This window comes from Calliphora vicina, chromosome 3 (genome assembly GCF_958450345.1).
Source record: "Calliphora vicina chromosome 3, idCalVici1.1, whole genome shotgun sequence".
Taxonomy (NCBI): domain Eukaryota; kingdom Metazoa; phylum Arthropoda; class Insecta; order Diptera; family Calliphoridae; genus Calliphora; species Calliphora vicina.
In genome coordinates this window covers 30,303,050-30,320,591 of record NC_088782.1, presented here as the reverse complement: position 1 = coordinate 30,320,591, position 17,542 = coordinate 30,303,050, and the positions used below count along the sequence as shown (strand labels likewise).

The 17,542-nt window shown below is 30.1% G+C and overlaps 1 protein-coding gene across 1 annotated transcript in view; it reads left to right on the top strand.

Moving 5' to 3' along the window:
• Con (Connectin) overlaps positions 1–17,036 on the top strand; it is a 100,425-nt gene extending 83,389 nt beyond the window's left edge. The window contains exon 3 of the mRNA XM_065505353.1: positions 15,730–17,036. Coding sequence (XP_065361425.1) covers positions 15,730–16,616 — 887 coding nt within the window. The 3' untranslated portion in view covers positions 16,617–17,036. The remainder of the gene's footprint in view (positions 1–15,729) is intronic.
• Positions 17,037–17,542: the final 506 nt, after the last annotated feature.

The window sequence follows — 17,542 nt, the reverse complement described above, 5'->3', positions numbered from 1 at the left end:
AAAAACATGTCAGTTATTATGTGTAATGTCAATTATATTAATTTTTTTGTTAATCTGATTAAAATGAGTGACCAGAAAAAAGTGCGTACTGAAATTATTAAATATTTTCAACAAAACCCAACTTGGTCTTACAAAAAGTTGGCCAAGCATACAAAGGTCTGCCGTCAAACTGTTTCCAATGTTATTAAACAGTACCGGGAGAACTTGTCAGTTGATAGAAAACCTGGTTCAGGTAGAAGGAATGGTCCACATGATGTTTCTAAAGCCAAAAAAATAGAACGCATTTTCAAAAGAGCTCCCAACACATCCGGTAGGAAAGCAGCCCGGTTAGCTCAGTGCTCGGACTATTTGGTACGAAAAGTTAAAGCTAATGCAGGTTTAAAAACATACAAGGCTCAAAAAGTTCCTGACAGGAACGCTACTAAAAATTTAGAGGCCAAAAACAGAGCACGGAAATTGAAGTCAAGTTTTATAAAAAAATATTCTTGCTGCATAATGGATGACGAAACGTATGTTCTGGCAGATTTTTCGCAACTTCCAGGTCAAAAATTTTATGTTGCTGATGCTCGAGGGAATGTTGAAGAAAAGTTTAGGACCCAAAAGCAGACAAAATTTCCCAGAAAGTTCTTGGTATGGCAAGCAATATGCAGTTGCGGCAAAAGAAGCCACTCATTTGTTACAACGGGCTCTATAAATACCGAAATTTACATCAAGGAATGTTTACAAAAAAGGCTGCTTCCATTCATAAGACTTCATAATGTGTCCACTTATTTTTGGCCTGACTTGGCATCCTGTCACTATGGCAAACAAGCCCTTGAGTGGTACAAGAACAATAATGTGGTATTTGTACCAAGAGAGGCAAATCCTCCAAACTGCCCGGAGCTAAGGCCAGTGGAGAGATATTGGGCTCTTGTTAAAAGAGAATTGAAGAGTACAAAAAAGGTGTCCAAAAGTGTGGTAGATTTTAAACGGAGATGGACTACATGTTCGAGCAAAGTGACAGAAAGCACTATAAAAACGTTAATGGAAGGGTTTCCGAAAAAGGTTCAAAATTTCATCACTAGTGATTAAAACTATAAAAATAATTTTTTTTGTAAATTGTAATAATAATTTCAATCAAATAAAAAAAAATTAAAGCTGTAAGTTTAGTGGTTTCTTTTTTATAAACATATATGTATGTTAAGAATTTTTCGATCTCACTCCTTAATACTTTTATTTTGAAGAAAAATTCTCAGAATTTTAAGCAATATGTTATGTGTTTCTCTTTTAACCTCCAGATTGTGGTCATAATAAAGATAAATATGTATTTTAACCTCATTTGTATCTATATATGTAGAACAAGCTTTAACAGTTTTTATGTTAAAATACTAAAATTAAACAGAAGTAACTGAAGGGATAAATATCTGTTTTTGGAGAAAAGTACAAGTGCCAATTTTAAAAATATTTCGATATTTTTTTCTCAAGAACGAAGACTAATGAAATTGTTTCAAATCGGAACATTACACTATGCGACAAAAAATAATACCTGGAAAGTGATACAATTTTTCTGGAAGCTGCTGTCGAGTTAACAAGAATCTGTCTTTGAAATTTGCAAGACACCTCCAAAATCTTGAGTTACGGGTAAAAAATCGGGTTTTCATACCTTTAAGCACTTATAGGCTAAGCTGATTCTCAATCGAATATCCAATATATAAACCATTGGAAAGGTCACAGTTTCTTCGTTTAAAAAATTAAAATCGATTGAGAATCAGCTTAGTTAATGGCTTATAAGTACATAAAGGTATGAAAACCCGGTTTTTTACCCGTAACTCAAGATTTTGGAGGTGTTTTGCTAATTTCAGAAACATATTCTTATTGTACTCGTAAAGCCTATCAGAAATATAGTATTACTTTCCAGGTATTTCTACATTAGTTTTTTTTATCCTTAGTCACCACACAAAATTCTCTCGGAATAAGGGATTTACTATTGTGTGTATGATTTATAAATAACGGATTTTTTCACAGTTTTAGCTTTTAATTTGGGGCCATGCTCTCTTCAAACGAATCAGTTGCATTCGGTACTGGTTCCTTGCCATGTTCTGGCCAGATTTCAACAACTCATAATAGGCAGGACCCTTTCGGTCCTACAAAATACAGAGCATTACCTTAGCACCATGGATATATGGCTTTGGTGTTGTCTTAAGCTTCGGGTTATCGTAATGGATCAATTTTTCATCGCAAGCTTTTATTTTGTGTATGTTTCGGTGCAAAAATGTTGTATAGAGTTCAAGCAGCATTTCAGACTTTCAAAATCGTGTTGCAAAGTCGCTCAGCCTCAGTATGGTCCCAAATTTCCTTGCTTTTTTATGAATCCTGCTATTTACAACAATCTTTATTGAGTAAGGCCTCCAAATCTTGGTCTCCAAACTTTTTTCGCAGGTATGGGCGCTCTTTGAACCATAAGCTTTGGTGAGCCATCGGTGAGCTTCAGAGACACTTTTTCAAATTAATGTAAACCTTATCGCATATAATGTCGGTATCCCAAAGATTTTAAACTAAAATGAATTCAGTGTCTTTGGACTTATTTAAATAGAAGAAAGCTATAAGATCATTTTTATTAAAAATACATAAAAATGCAATCTTCGATATTTTAAGTATATATATATAAGACCTTTCAAAACTCCCACCATAGAGAATGAGAGTGACTCATTTTTTTATACCCTACACCACCATAGTGGGGAGGGTATAATGCGTTTGTGCAGATGTTTGTAACGCCCTAAAATATTAGTCTAACACCCACCTTAAAGTATACCGATATACCTTAGAATCACTTTCTGAGTCGATTAAACGATGTCCGTCCGCTGGCTGTCCATGTAAACCTTGTGCGCAGAGTACAGGTCGCAATTTTGAAGATATTTCGATCAAATGTGGTATATATTTTTTTTTCAGCTCAAGGACACAGCCTATTGAAACTGGCTGAAATCGGTCCATTATTTCACCTAGCCCCCATACAAATGTCCTTCCGAAATTGGACTTTATCGGTCATAAATATTTAATTTATAAATGTATCTCCACAAATTGCGCTCCAAATAAGTTTTATATATACAAAATTCATGTCACCAAATTTTGTTACGATCGGTCCATAATTAGTTATAGCTCCCATATAGACCCGCTTCCGAAAATCACTTTAACGTGCATAAATCGCTTAAAAATGTTGGTATACTCACAAAATTCAACATAGTAAACTTTCATATAGACATAAATCACACTACCTAATTTCATGGTGATCGGTCCATAATTGGTCATAGCCCCCATATAAGGCCCACTTCCGAAAATCACTCAAATATATAAATTATTGAAATTTTAAAAGAAAAATATTTTTGCTCTTTTACTTGGTATTAGGGTATTATAATATTGTGTAATATTGTGTTCAAAGTTAGAGAAAAATGAAAATTTTACAGTTTTGTTTCAATTGTATACCGAATACGTTATTATTCTTTACATTGTCAGTAAATAAAAGTTATATGTAAGTTTCCAGTACGTATGAGTACCAAATAAATATTAATAATAATCATACGCCTGCGATTATTTAAATAGAACATAAACTGAATTTACATTACACCGACAAAAGAAAAACAAAGTCGTTAGACACGAAACGGATGATATACGTCTGAAACTATAAATTAAAAGGAGAAAAACTGCGTTTTCAGTTTTTCATTTCGTGATCCTGTGTCCTTTTCAAAGGACTACAAAGTTTCAAAGAAGTATATTTTTCAAAAAATATTTAAAAATACTTCTGCTCATCCTATTATACCATATTTGGTGTCAAATGATCAAGAAGAGTTGGAAAATATTTCGTATTATTTTTATTTTATCCTGTCTGAAACAGAACATGTCAAAAATGTCCTTTCAAATATTTATCCTTTAATATCCTTTTAGCATTCCATTATTTTTGTCAAAAAAAAAAAGTGTGCTAAAGATCCAAATATTGAATATCACATGACAAAATTTCAAGTAGAAATTTTAAGTATTTTAAAACATTTTTTTAAAAATGTACTCCTTTGAAACTTTGAAGTCCTTTAAAAAGGACACAGGATCACGAAATGAAAAACGGAAAATGCAGTTTTTCCCCATTTAATTTATAGTTTCAGACGTATATCATTCGGTTCGTGTATAATATTGAGTGTCGTACGTTGTTATATTGATGGCTTAATATAGAAAGGTCGTATCTCGTTTTTTTTTTTTTTTTTTTCAAAATCGGATTTTTTTACATATTCTGGTAGACAAAACTCAAATAGAGCTCCCTTAAAATTTTCAGTTTCCTATGTTGACGAATAACAGATTTACAGTAATTATAAAAAAGCACTAACTCATTTAAAAAATCGTTTGAAAGAAGAACCCCTAGCTCATTTAAAGTTGAATGCATATTTTTTGGTTTATATTAAACAAACAACTTTTCTACAAATAATTTTTGATATATTACAAATTTTTAGTTGTTTTTTTTCAATTTTATTATTGAGTTTTTTTCTTCTCCGGTAAAGTGACTAAAAGTTGAGATACGACCTTCTATATTAAGCCATCGATATGTAGTTTAGATAATATTGAAATAATTTAAAGCTATACTATCACAAATATAACTGGTAACAAAATCATCGGTTATATGACTATTTATCGTAATCATAAGTTTGACAAACCAAAAACCTCATTAAGTTTTACAGTTTCTTACAAAGCACCTACTCGAACCACTAATCTATAAAATTTAACCAAAATATTCAGTAGTTAGTCGTTTCCATAAAAGTCATATTTAAAATCTGTTTTTTTTTTGTTTTGAAAACAAAACATGTTATTTTTTTCTAAAACATCAACTTTATTTGTTGGTGTAAACAAGTTTATTTAGTTTTTATATCTATTTTTTAACTCAACTTTATTTGATTTTTTTTTTTAGTTTTGTTTACATTTTATGGTTTTAGTACACTTTTTATGCGACAAACACAAAAAAAAAAATCTTTTTTTATGCAGATGAATAATAAAAATATTTATACAAGTCTTAAATAAAACACAACACTGTTCATTTCAATGCTAATTTCTGGTAATATGCGTGTAAATTGTAGCCCACTAACTTTTATATACTCGCACCAGCAAAACAACCAAAATAAAATGAAAAATATAAAATAAAAAATACTTTTAAGTAAAATTGCTGGTAATTTGAATATATTTACAAAACATACGACAACTAAACTACAGTTACACATGTTCAGATATACAAACTTATATAATAATCTGTCGTATGGCTCACACGTATATATTAGGGTAGCCTTTATTTTGCTATTTTTAGATGCTGCCAAATTCTAAAATTGTTCTAATGAAAGGAACAATTTCGATGAACAATAATAACTCTGTGCTTTTTTTTATTGAATGCGTGAAAATCTCTTAAACTGGGGTTTACAATATTTTCAAATTAATACATTTATCTAACCAAACCTTCAAAAAATATAATTGTTTTGCAAAATGCCAATAGATGCCAATAAACTATTTTTTAAAGACTATAGAAAAGGTGGTTAGTAAAGTGACCACTAAACCGCAAAGTGTTAAACGTTAACCCAAATTTTCAGAATTCGTTTTTCAGATAGTTTTTAGCACTAAATCTGAATAGATTGCTAACTAAGAGCCAACCTAATATACAATTACTTTGTAGCCAAACTCTCAGAGACAATTCATAAATATTTAAATTCATAATGTTTTGATGTAGTAAAAGAGTTGAGATTTTATTATGGATGACAATTTTGTGTGTGGCTGTTTGTATGTGTGTGGTAAGATTTTGTTGTAGTTGTTGTTGTTGCTTTTTATTTATTCAGTTGGTTTTGTTGCCTGGTTGCTTGATCGTTGTTTTTATTATTGTTTTTGTTGCTGTTGATGTCTCCTAAGGTAAAACCTCAGAATTGTATACATACATATATTAAATACACATACAAATACAGGCACATATAATTTTGAAACATCCCAGCAGTTTTGGGAGACTGTTTCGAACTAGTGATTTTCCCAGAAAATTTTAAATCAAAAGCTCTCTATGTTAGAGTCAACGGATTCTTTAAGAATCTAAGGTGATATTTAAAAAAATTATCTGTACTCCAGAGCTAACAGTTATTTTTCAACGTAAAAATAAAAGTTCGCACGAAACACTTGAGAAAAGAGTCGTCATAGAAAGAAACTCATTTGAGGAGTTTTATTTTTTCCTTCATAAAATAAAAGTCATTTGAGGAGTTTAATTTTTCCCGCTAGAAAATAAAACTCTTTTCGTTTTTTTTACTTTTGTACTTTTTTCAGTATCTTTCTTTATTGGGTTTATCTGATATAATGTTTGTAGTAATTTATTTGATTAAAAAAAACCACAAAAATTTAATAATAGGAATCAAACAGGAGTTTTAAATGGCCGTTATCAAAAAAACCTCATTTGAGGAGTTTTATTTTTCCTGTCAGAAAAAAACTCAGTGACTCATTTGAGGAGTTTTATTTTTCCCGCTAGAAAATAAAACTCTTTTCGTGTGTTTCTACTTTGTTTCAGTATCTTTTTTTATTGAGTCTAAGAAAAATAAAAAAAGAAACAATTTCATAATAGAAATCAAACAATAACAAATTAAAATTCCACTTAATTTTATTTGAATGACAATTTATTCAATTGCAATGCAATGAAATTGTAATGATGTAATTTTATGTGTCAATTTACATAAAATGAGTTTAATTTTCTGACGAGAAAAATAAAACTCCTCAAATGAGTTTTTTTTTGTGACGGCTATTTAAAACTCTTTTTTAAGAGTTTTTTTTTTTTTTTTTACTTTTATTTTTACTTTGAATAATAACTGCTGTAGATGGAGTTTTATTTTTAAAATCACAAAATAACGGTTATAAAAAATAACTGTTATATAACCAGCAACGTCACAAGTTATTTTAACACTTACATGTCCTAAGCAACACCTACATGTCCCAAGTAAGGGTCGACCCCCTTTTGCGACCCAATGACACTGTCTGATAGCTGATTCAAAGTAGTCAACGCATTGGACTGGTTATTTAATCAGCTTCATAGCTAGTAATTTTAACATGTACGGATGCTAATTGGCTTTAATAGTCAGTTATAAAAACATCTCATAAACAGACCAATAACCGATTGCTTGTAAACAATCCTTCCTCCGAAAACTCTCCAATAGCGACAATAAAGTGCAGTAAAAAACAAGTAAGAGAGCTATATTCGGCTGTGCCGAATCTTTTTACTCTTCCAAATTATACTTCAAAATACAAATTTGAAATATTTTTAGGGAAACAAAATTTATTTTTTCCAAAGTTGTTTTTTTTTAATTTTTTGGAAAATTTTTTTTTAAAACAAACATTTTTTTTAAATTTTTTAAATTTGTTTTTTTAAATTTATAAAATTTTTTTTTTTTTGTGGAAAAAAATTTCGGTTTAAAAAATATTTTTTCCGATTTTGACCTATTGTAGGTCCAACTTACTTATATTCGTTGTTGCAAAGTTCTTTGAAATATGTATCATTAGATATCGATATTGTCTATATTAATGACTTAGTAATCCAGATATAGGTCAAAAATATGTCAAAAATCTAGGTTGTCCTTGTTTTTTTTTCTCATATCTCAGCCATTTGTGGACCGATTTTGCTGATTTTAAATAGGAAACTTCTCGATAGCATGTGGCAGAATTATTGAAGATTTGGATCCCGAAGATATCTGGGGTCTTCAAAAAATTGATTTCAACAAACAGGCAGATAGACGGACATGGCTTAATAGATTCCGCTTTCTATAACGATCCAGAATATATATACTTTATAGGGTCGGAAAATTATATTGTGGAAATTACAAACGGAATGACAAACTTATACCTTTCTCACGAAGGTAAAGAGTATAATAAAGTGACTACACTCTAGATTACTTAGAGACACTTAAGTAACTATTGACTTCACTAGCGATTACCAGGGATGAATAAAAATACCAATTGACTTATCTCTGCTCTACAAAGAGCACCTGCATGTCAAATGTTATAAATTTGAGTCAGACAAGTGAGCAGATATAAGTGACAATTACTGTCTATAAGGGATACCTTGACAACTTGCTTAACTGCTGGGATTTATATTAAAATTTACATTTTACAATACAATGAGATATATACGATGGTAGGTTGAAATTAGCTCATTTATATGACATGAAATTAAAATATAATTTTTATAAATTTTAAGATCTTTTCAGCCCGCCTTTTTATTAAATATTCAAAAGTGTATGTATCAGTGTAGAATGATTAGAAGCAAAACATTTGTGTTTATTTATATGTGTACGTATGTCAAGTTAAAATGTTAAAGACTACAAACATAAATGTGCATATAAATAACTAAAATAACATCGTAAAAACTCAACATTTGTAGTTATAGTTTTTTATGTTAATGTTAGTACTTATATCTTTGTGTGTGTGTTGCAAATATGTATGTATGTATTTGAGAGTGAGCGAAGCGTATGTGAGGAAATGTATGTTTGTATATGTTAATTTGTTGTAGTTGTCTTGTAAATTTTAAGTTGTTTTTTTAGGGTAATTCCTTTTTTTTCCTAGTTTTTTTGCATTACTTTCTATATGTGAGTTCTATTTTTTTTTGCACAATAAAAACCACAAGCAACAACTTTTACTATGACAACAACAAGAATGACTAACTAAAAATATACTTTCGACTAAAAGATATACATACATATACTAAGACATACATATATAAACGTAACGTACAAAATGGCTATGATTTAGATTTTAACTAGTATGTTTTTTTTTCTTAGTCGTACAACCAAAGTTGTGGATTCATATAATGGAAATTGTGGGATAGTGAACAAATATTTTCCAAAAAAGTAATTTAGATAATTAACCAGTCTTGAATAGAACAGCTAAAACCCGCTGTTCCTTGCTACCCGTATCGTAATGAAATAAAGAGTTTAGAGTTAAAAAATTATATTTAAAATAAGAGAGAGCTATTCGGACAAAGTTTAAATAATCTCGTAATTGTAGTTGTCAAGATATTTAAAAATAACTGTTTACTTTGTATGGGAGGTGACTTACCCCCTCTAATTTTATTTGTTAAACTTCATGCAGTGATACGAAATTGATTCATATAAAGTTTGAAGACTTTCACAATTATAGTTCCGGAGATGTTGGAAAATAACAATTTACTTTGTATGATAGTTACAACGCCCACTAATACAATTCCGCCCATTTCCAAGCAAACTCCGTATAATTATAAGAATGGTACCAAAGTAAATTCCGCGAAGTTTTGCGGAATTCGCAATTATAGTTCACCAAATATTCCATAATAACTATTTACTTTGTATAGGAGGTGCCATGCCCACTTAAAATTTTACAGCCTATTATTTCTTCCAGATATAGAGGAATACAATGAAACTTTCAATATGACTGGTTCATTGGTTGAAGCTCCTATAAGGCACAGACAAACAAACAAATAAAAAAGACATACATTAATTTTTATCTATATATGAGGAGGAGTCGCAGAACAAAAGGAGCTTTTTCAAATTTTTTTGCAAATTGATTTTTTGGTATTTTAATAATATTTGGGTTAAAATTTTCTAGAAAAAATCAACTTCCAAAAATTTTTAAAAATTCAAAAAAGTACCTTTGGTTCTGCGGCTCCTCATATACATTAAGGACTTCAGCTATTATAGTGCCACAGGTATACTAATTTTAACTTTAACTTAACATTATTGATTGATCTTGATTTATCTCCTAATAATTCATATGTATACCCAAGTCATAAATAAATTATTCCTTTTGGATAGTAATTCATGCACAATTTTTCAACAATTTCGCTCAAGAACTTTCTGAGCTAGAGGTATTCAAAATTTGACATTTTGGCAAAACAAATGTTTTTTCTCATCCATGTAACTTATTATCTATTTTTCTTAGCAAAATGTGTCCCAAATTGTTTAGATAGCTATTTCTTCAATCTTTCGAAAAAAAAAATTAAAAAAAATGTTTGAAATTTTTTTTTCAAAATCAAAAACTTTTTTTACTTTTTTCCAAAATGGGCCCTTTTTTCTCAAAATAAAGCTTAGATCTTTTCCTTGAAGAGCTTTTTGGTCGCTTAATGGGATGAGAGTTGGATATCTATCAAAATAAATGTTTTGTAACTTAAGACACACAATTTTAAACTTTTTCTTACTAAATCAAAAACTTTGTTGACTTTTTTTCAAAATGGGTCCTTTTTTTGCTCAAAAGAAGCTAAGGTCTTTTCCTTTAATTTTTTTTTTTGCTGAGTGGGATGCGAATGGGATATCTATCAAAATAAATGTTTTATAACTGAATTACTATCCAATTTCATCCCAATCGGAAGACTTCAATTTCAAAACTTGGTTTACTTACTTGAAATCCCCCATAAATAAGAAGGTTTTCCCATTTATGTACTAAATATTCACGCTCACTATTGCTAGCATACCCATTTTTGGCCTATGAAATTAATACAAAGTTTCTAGGCTTCACATATTAAAATTATACAGAGAGACATAAATTCAAATGTTTAGTTTGTATGAGAGGTTCCACGCCCACTATTGATAGTGGGCGTGGCACCCAATTAATATTGCTGGTACAAAATGTATGGATTGTATATATTCGATTCTTTTTTTTAATTAACATCATATGGGAGGTGCCACGCCCTCTGTTGCTACTACTCCCATTTTTGTCTCAAATATTTATAAAAACGATGGAATTGTGATGTAATTACTTACTTGAAATTTTGTGGTTTTCATCTAAAATTATTAATTTTAATGATTTTATAAAATTCCATATTTCATTTCAAATTTCCACACAATTATACTTTCTACGAATTTAACTTTTTCTCCTAGCCTTCCACTTACAACTCTATGTTCAATGTTTATACTGAAAAAATATATTTTGTTTTTCTGTAAAATATTTAGGTACTTATTCGTACTTCTATTGTTAACCAAAATAATGCTGGAAAAAAAATATAAAAAATTTAACTTATGATTATACGCCCTCTTAGCTTAACAATTGTTAGTCATATTGTCTAAAAGACAAACAATTCTTAACGTTAGTATTTTTTTTCAGCAAAAACAACATAAATGTGAAAATCTATTGTTGAAATGAAAAAAAAAAAATTGTTAGATGGTTTGAAAGATACCCTATGAATGGCATAAATCTGATAGACTTAATTAAATATAAAGATAAATTTTCAATTTTGAAAACAATTCTTGGGATATCTTTACAAAAAGTTGCAATGTTCCTGATAGGAACAACAGGGAAACATATATGTATGTATATATAATTATCTTAAAAAAATGTTCTCCGATTTCTTGCTCTAAGCTTATAGCAATTTGATCAAAATCAATATAAATACATATTAATGTATGTCTGTTTATTTGTTTGTTTGTCTATGCCTTATAGGAGCTTAAATATTATTGAAAATATTTCTCAATTAAATTGAAAAATTTTATAACATATTTTGCTGGGATAATGCCGGTTTTTTCCAAAGCCAAATTGTGTTTTTTTTTATTTTTTGTTGCAGTTACCACAACATTGTTGTGGGTCAACAACTTTTTAAAATGTGTATTATTGTTTAACTTTACTCGTAACAACAAACAAAAAAGAAATAAACACAGAAAAACAGAAAAAAAAAATAAAACTGTGAAAAGTTTTTTTCAAAGAAACCACTGCAACTTCAATTTTATTGTGTATTTAAAGGGTTTCTTTATGAGAAATGAAATTTAAAAATATGCATACAAAGGAATCTAAAAGAAATTGTAAAGAATACATTATTATTTGATTTTGAATGGCTGCAAAGAGTAAAACAAATAGAGTTTTCTGGTGGCTAGAAATTAAACAAAACATTTGGAGTTGAAGAAATAAAACAAACGGATTTAGAAACAAAACTAATGAAAATTCATGCGACTTTTAGAGCAAATATAAATATCTAAGTAGATAAATAAAGGATGTTTTCAAATTCGGGCAAGATATGAATGTGCCGTCATTTAGCTGAGACATCTAATTAAAAACTAATGGCAATTTAGCAGTCATAGTTTGAAAAAAATCATCTTAAGCGAAGAAAAACCTTATCACCTCGAAAAAACCTACTTTTATGTATCGAAAAACAAACACATTTGGTGGGAATTTTGTTCTGGTGGCATCATTGGACCATATTTCTTCAAAAATGAGTCTACATGATAAATTGGTCAATTTAAAAGTAGATGACATATGGTTTCAACAAAGCAAGTGGCACATTAACATAAAACCCGCGAAACAATTAAATTACTATAAGAGATATTTCCTAGTCCTAATTTTTGTGATTAAATACCATTGGATTTATTTGTATGACAATATTTGAAGCTGAAGGTCTATACCAACAATCACATGACTACAGTGCTTTGAATGAAGAAATTACGCTTTTCTATCTCTTGTGTGGGAAACCACACAATAATAATAGTTTTTAAAAATGGTTAATAGGCGATGTTCATGAATCAATGTAGCATTGAAAAAAAGTATTTATTGAAAAATACTCTTTGATTTCGCGATATATAAAAAGCTACATTTCTTAACCTCTTGTGTGGTTTTTCACACATATGTAAGTTCTATGTTTTTTGCACTACGATCAACGCACAGTGGGTTCGATAGAAAAATTGTAATAAAAGTGAATCTTTTAAACTACAGGTCCGATTGCAAAATGATTTATCATCTGTTAGAATGCATACTGAGATACAGGATGTCAAAGTCCTTTTACCTTTGGTTAGGAAAATTTGTACAGCTTGTAACTTGTACAAAACTGAACTTATTTCAATGAATGAAACTTAGTTATAAAATAAGTGTTTACTTCACTAAGTAATTTCTTATACTTTAAAATTATATTGGGTGTATGACTTAAAAATTCGGGACTTACAATAGATGGCGTGAACACGGTATTTGTTTTTAATAACTTATATGTAATTTTGAAGGGTACCTAACTGTCATTTATTCTCAATTAGCTACTGAACATTATAATGAAACAATAACGTTTCTTCTGCTTCGCAAATGTTGAATCTTTTACCAACAAAGCGTCATATGCAGGAATTTTTGCTTTACTTCTTTAATTTGAATCACACCCACTGCTCACCGAAGCTTATGGTGAATATGTTCCATCGGTTTCAATGCGATAAATGGATTGTGCGGTTCAGAAGATGTGATTTTGATGCTGAAGACAAAGATCATCTATGCCAGCCAAAAGAGTTTGAACGCAAAGAATTGGAGGAATTACTCCATGACATTTTTGGTAAAACTCAACAAGAGCTTGCAAAATCATTTGGAAAAATCATTGAGCAGCAGGATTCATCCAAATTGGGTAAATTGAAGCCGGAAGAAGACCTTGAACGACGATTTTAACGAAATAATGCTTGAACTCTATATTATCTATATCATTACTTGCTATATAACCCGAAGCGTACGAGATCGTATGTGAAACAAATCAGCCAATCGACAAAAGAGCCATGGCCTTATAGTAATTCTCCATATTTGGTGGGAGGATAAGGGTATATCTATTATGAGCTGCTGACAACTGACCAGATTGTCACAGGAAATCTGTACCGAACCTGATTTGAAGCTAGCACTGGCCTGAATGTGCAGCCAGACATGAAACCGTTCGTTCCATCATGACAACGCACGACCACATGTTGCAATACCTGTTAAAAAGTATTTTGAATGAAGTGATTGGGAAGTTTCGTCTCACCAACTTTATATTCCATACAAATTGAAGCCGAGAGACCTTGAAAGATGATGTTCCATATCCAAAATGATGCTTGGACGCTATAAAGGAAAACCAGTTTTGCACCGAATCATTACCTGCGATGGAAAATGGATCCATTACGATAACCCGAAGCATATGAGATCTTATATGAAGACCGGTCAACCAGAGGTGATGTGTATTTGGTTAAAAAAAAAGACTCCTATCTAGTATGAGCTACTGAAGTCTGACCATAGCATCACAGAAAACCTTTACCAAATGCAACTGATGCATTTGGAGCGAGCATTGGCCGAAAAAATCATGAAACAGTAATATTCCATCATGACAATACTAGGCCACATGTTGCAATACAAATTAAAAGTATTTACAATGAAGTGGTTGACAAGTTTTGCCTCACCCCTTTATAGCCCAAACGTGTCTCGTCCGACTGCTATTTGTTTCGATCGAATCGGAATGTTCTCTCTGGGATACGCTTCACTTTGGAACAGAGTATCCGATATAGACTTGCTTCGTTCATGGAATCAAAAGATGAGCAGCTCTTTTTGCTCGGAATCCATATGTTTCAGGAACGATGGGAAAAGTTCATAACTAAAATTATGAATCAAAAATAGTTACAATGCCTTAAACGGTCACTATTGTGTAAGCTTTCAAAGCCAAAGAATAAAAATAGTTTTATGGTCTATCAGGACAAACATTTCTTTTGTTGCAGCAACCCTGATTTCTTATCTATGTCATACTGTTATTATATAAGATATACTATAATTAACTTCTTAACGTTAGCTCTTTTCTAAAAACTATTAAACAGCATTTCAACTCATATAGTAATAAATAACCTTGAGCTTATTTTTGATTAATTTTTCAAAATTTTCCCAGATTTTGAAAGCTAAAAGTCAAGCTATTGTTTATTACATCCAACACTTTTTAAATTAATTAGTTTTTCTCTGAAAATTTCAATTTTAACCTTACAAACATGCTGAAATGGAAAAACCTCGTGAAAATGAAAAATAAAAAAAAATCATACAGTAGTAGTTGATTGTTAAACAAATCAAAAGTAACATTTTTGTATATTTAGTATATTTCACAAAACATAAAAAAAGATTCTGTAAATGTGAAGACATTTGAGACATTTTAGTAAGACACTTGAACAATACATTTTACTTTTCACAAAAGAGTAGCAACAAAACTGAGTGACATGACTAAAACATGTTGCATATAAGTATGTTTGAACGAGTTGAAGAATACACAAATGGTTCAACTAAAGTATAAAATTTTATGACTATAAAAATAAAAAAAGCAGAAACAATAGCAAAAAATAATAATACAAAAAAAAGGGCAAACATTAATGGAAAATACAGGTTGAGAATAATAATTGTAAAAACATAAACGAGGTTCGCTTAAAATGGTGACGGAATGAAAAAATTCGACTCTTCTGAATTCGAACTTTGAACTTCAATAAAAGACAAACCAAAGCGAATTTTTGTTTCTTCATAGCTTTTTGTTTCAGTAGAAATCCTGCTGTCCAACTTCTAATAATTTTTATTTAATTCACCAAATAACCGAGCAAGCCTCGTACTATTTTGCCAAACTCTATCAGTTTGTTTTATATTTTTTTAAAAAACAATGTTGCAAATTTAGTTTTGTAAATGAAAAATAGAAAAAAATAGAAATAAACATTTACAATAAACCAACACTTATGTGTCAAAAGCATTTAACCTGAAAGGACATTTGGCAATTTGCTGCTGTCAAAGTGTCAATTGTTTTACGTTCTTATTTTTCCTGGTTTTTTCCAAAATTTCTTTTGTTCCTTTTAGACTTAAGTAAGAGTTTAAAAATAAAACAATTTACAGAAATAATAGAGAGAGATAGACAGAGCTTTACTAAATTGGTTATTAAAAACTAAACTAAAAAAAAACCTTAAAATTTTTACGGAAATTTCTTCATTATTCGTTTTGTTTCCTTCTTTTCTGGCTTATTTTCAGATAATAATTTCATTTGTGATTGTCGCCTGCAATGGCTGTATGAATTGAAAAATCGTACACGTCATCCACAGTTGCGTGACTCGTTGGAGAAATTTGTGTGCAATTTACAGGAGCCACATTTGCACAATTTCATTGAGCCAGTGCCCAACCATGTGTTGCAGTTATTAAATGTGGGTGGCATAAATGCAGCTTTAAGCACCAGCGAACAGTTCATGAGTGGAGCCAATAGTAAAAAACATCATACCAAACAACGCCAGGGAGCTCAAAGACGTAACAACAACAAATTTGAGGGTCAAATTCAATTAACAGACGATGGACATGCTGGACACGAGCAGGCATTAGAAAATTCAGCTTCGTTGAAGAAGAAACGTGCTCTATCACAGTACCAGGGCATTGGCAGTTTGGATGCCAGCAGCACAACCAAGGATACCAGCCATACGCCCGTAGAAAGTCACTACATATTTGGGGGACCAGACAGTAACAGTGGCCTGCACAATGATTATTTTGATGCCAACTCTGAGGTACTTTTGACACATCCCGTCAAAATGGAAGATGAACTGGAATTGATGAAGCAAAATGCTTTATACTCACAGAATAATGATGTTCTGACATCAGCACAGAGTCACAATCATTTGGATGGTGCAGATTTGATGACGGTACAAGCCTTGGCCATACCAGTGCGTCTGTTCTTATTGAAACCAGAACGTCTGCCATGTCATGAAGAGCTGAGTGATCCCACTGAATTGCCGCTGTCCAGAGATCTTATGGATGCACGCAGCAGTAATGTACAGGTGTTATCAGCCTCCATAAATGGCTCAATAAGCAAACATTCCTTCAACATTTTATGGCTGATATTGGCCATTGTCTATGGCACTCAAGTTGGCTAAGAAGGTATACTTAGCCTTAACTATTATACACACTCATCAGCATCATTTTTTAGTTTCATTTACACACATCTACACACATTAAGAAGGGTTTGAAATGTAAGAAAGAAAAAAATTCAAAAAAGAAAAATAAAATCAACGGGTTTATTACATACAAATAATTAAATTCATTTCGGGGTCATTAACATTTTTTCACTAATATTTAAAAACAAAAATTAAAACAAAAAAAACTTACAAAAAAAGAGAAAAAAAAATATTATAATATAAGCTAAATAAGTAATAATTTCAAAATTCACCTTGTGTTCTTATTCATATGAAAGAAAATTAATAAAATTATTATTAATTAATTAAGTCCATCATAATTTGTGTTGTGCTTTTTTTATATAGCTACACAAAACACTACACAAATAAATCTTTTACCAAATAAACATACTTCATTCAGGTTTTTAATTATAATTTACTTTATTTTGATTTTCTTTTACTATTAAGATCTCTTAATTAAATACTATAATTTATGTCATAATTATAAAAACAAAACTTTTATGCTTAATTGCTTGCAAACTAATGGTTAGCCTTTAATTTTATTTTAATTTTTATATTGTATTTATACATACAAAATGCCAAAGCAGTCCAATAATTTATTTTATAAGTCATAATTTTATTGTAAATACACTGATCATCAGAAAAAGAAAAATTTAAAAAAAAAACCAAAAATTAAATAATAAAAATTAAATACACTAAAAAATAAAATTTTTTCCAAATTTTTTATTATTAATTTCTAAAAGAAAGGAAATGTTGCATCATAAAGGGAAAATAATATTGAAATAATAATAACTTTTTGTATAGAAATAAATCTCACGACTTTTCAAAAAACATTTAAAGTGCTTAACATTTCAAATGAAGCTACTTCAAAAAATAATTAATTAATC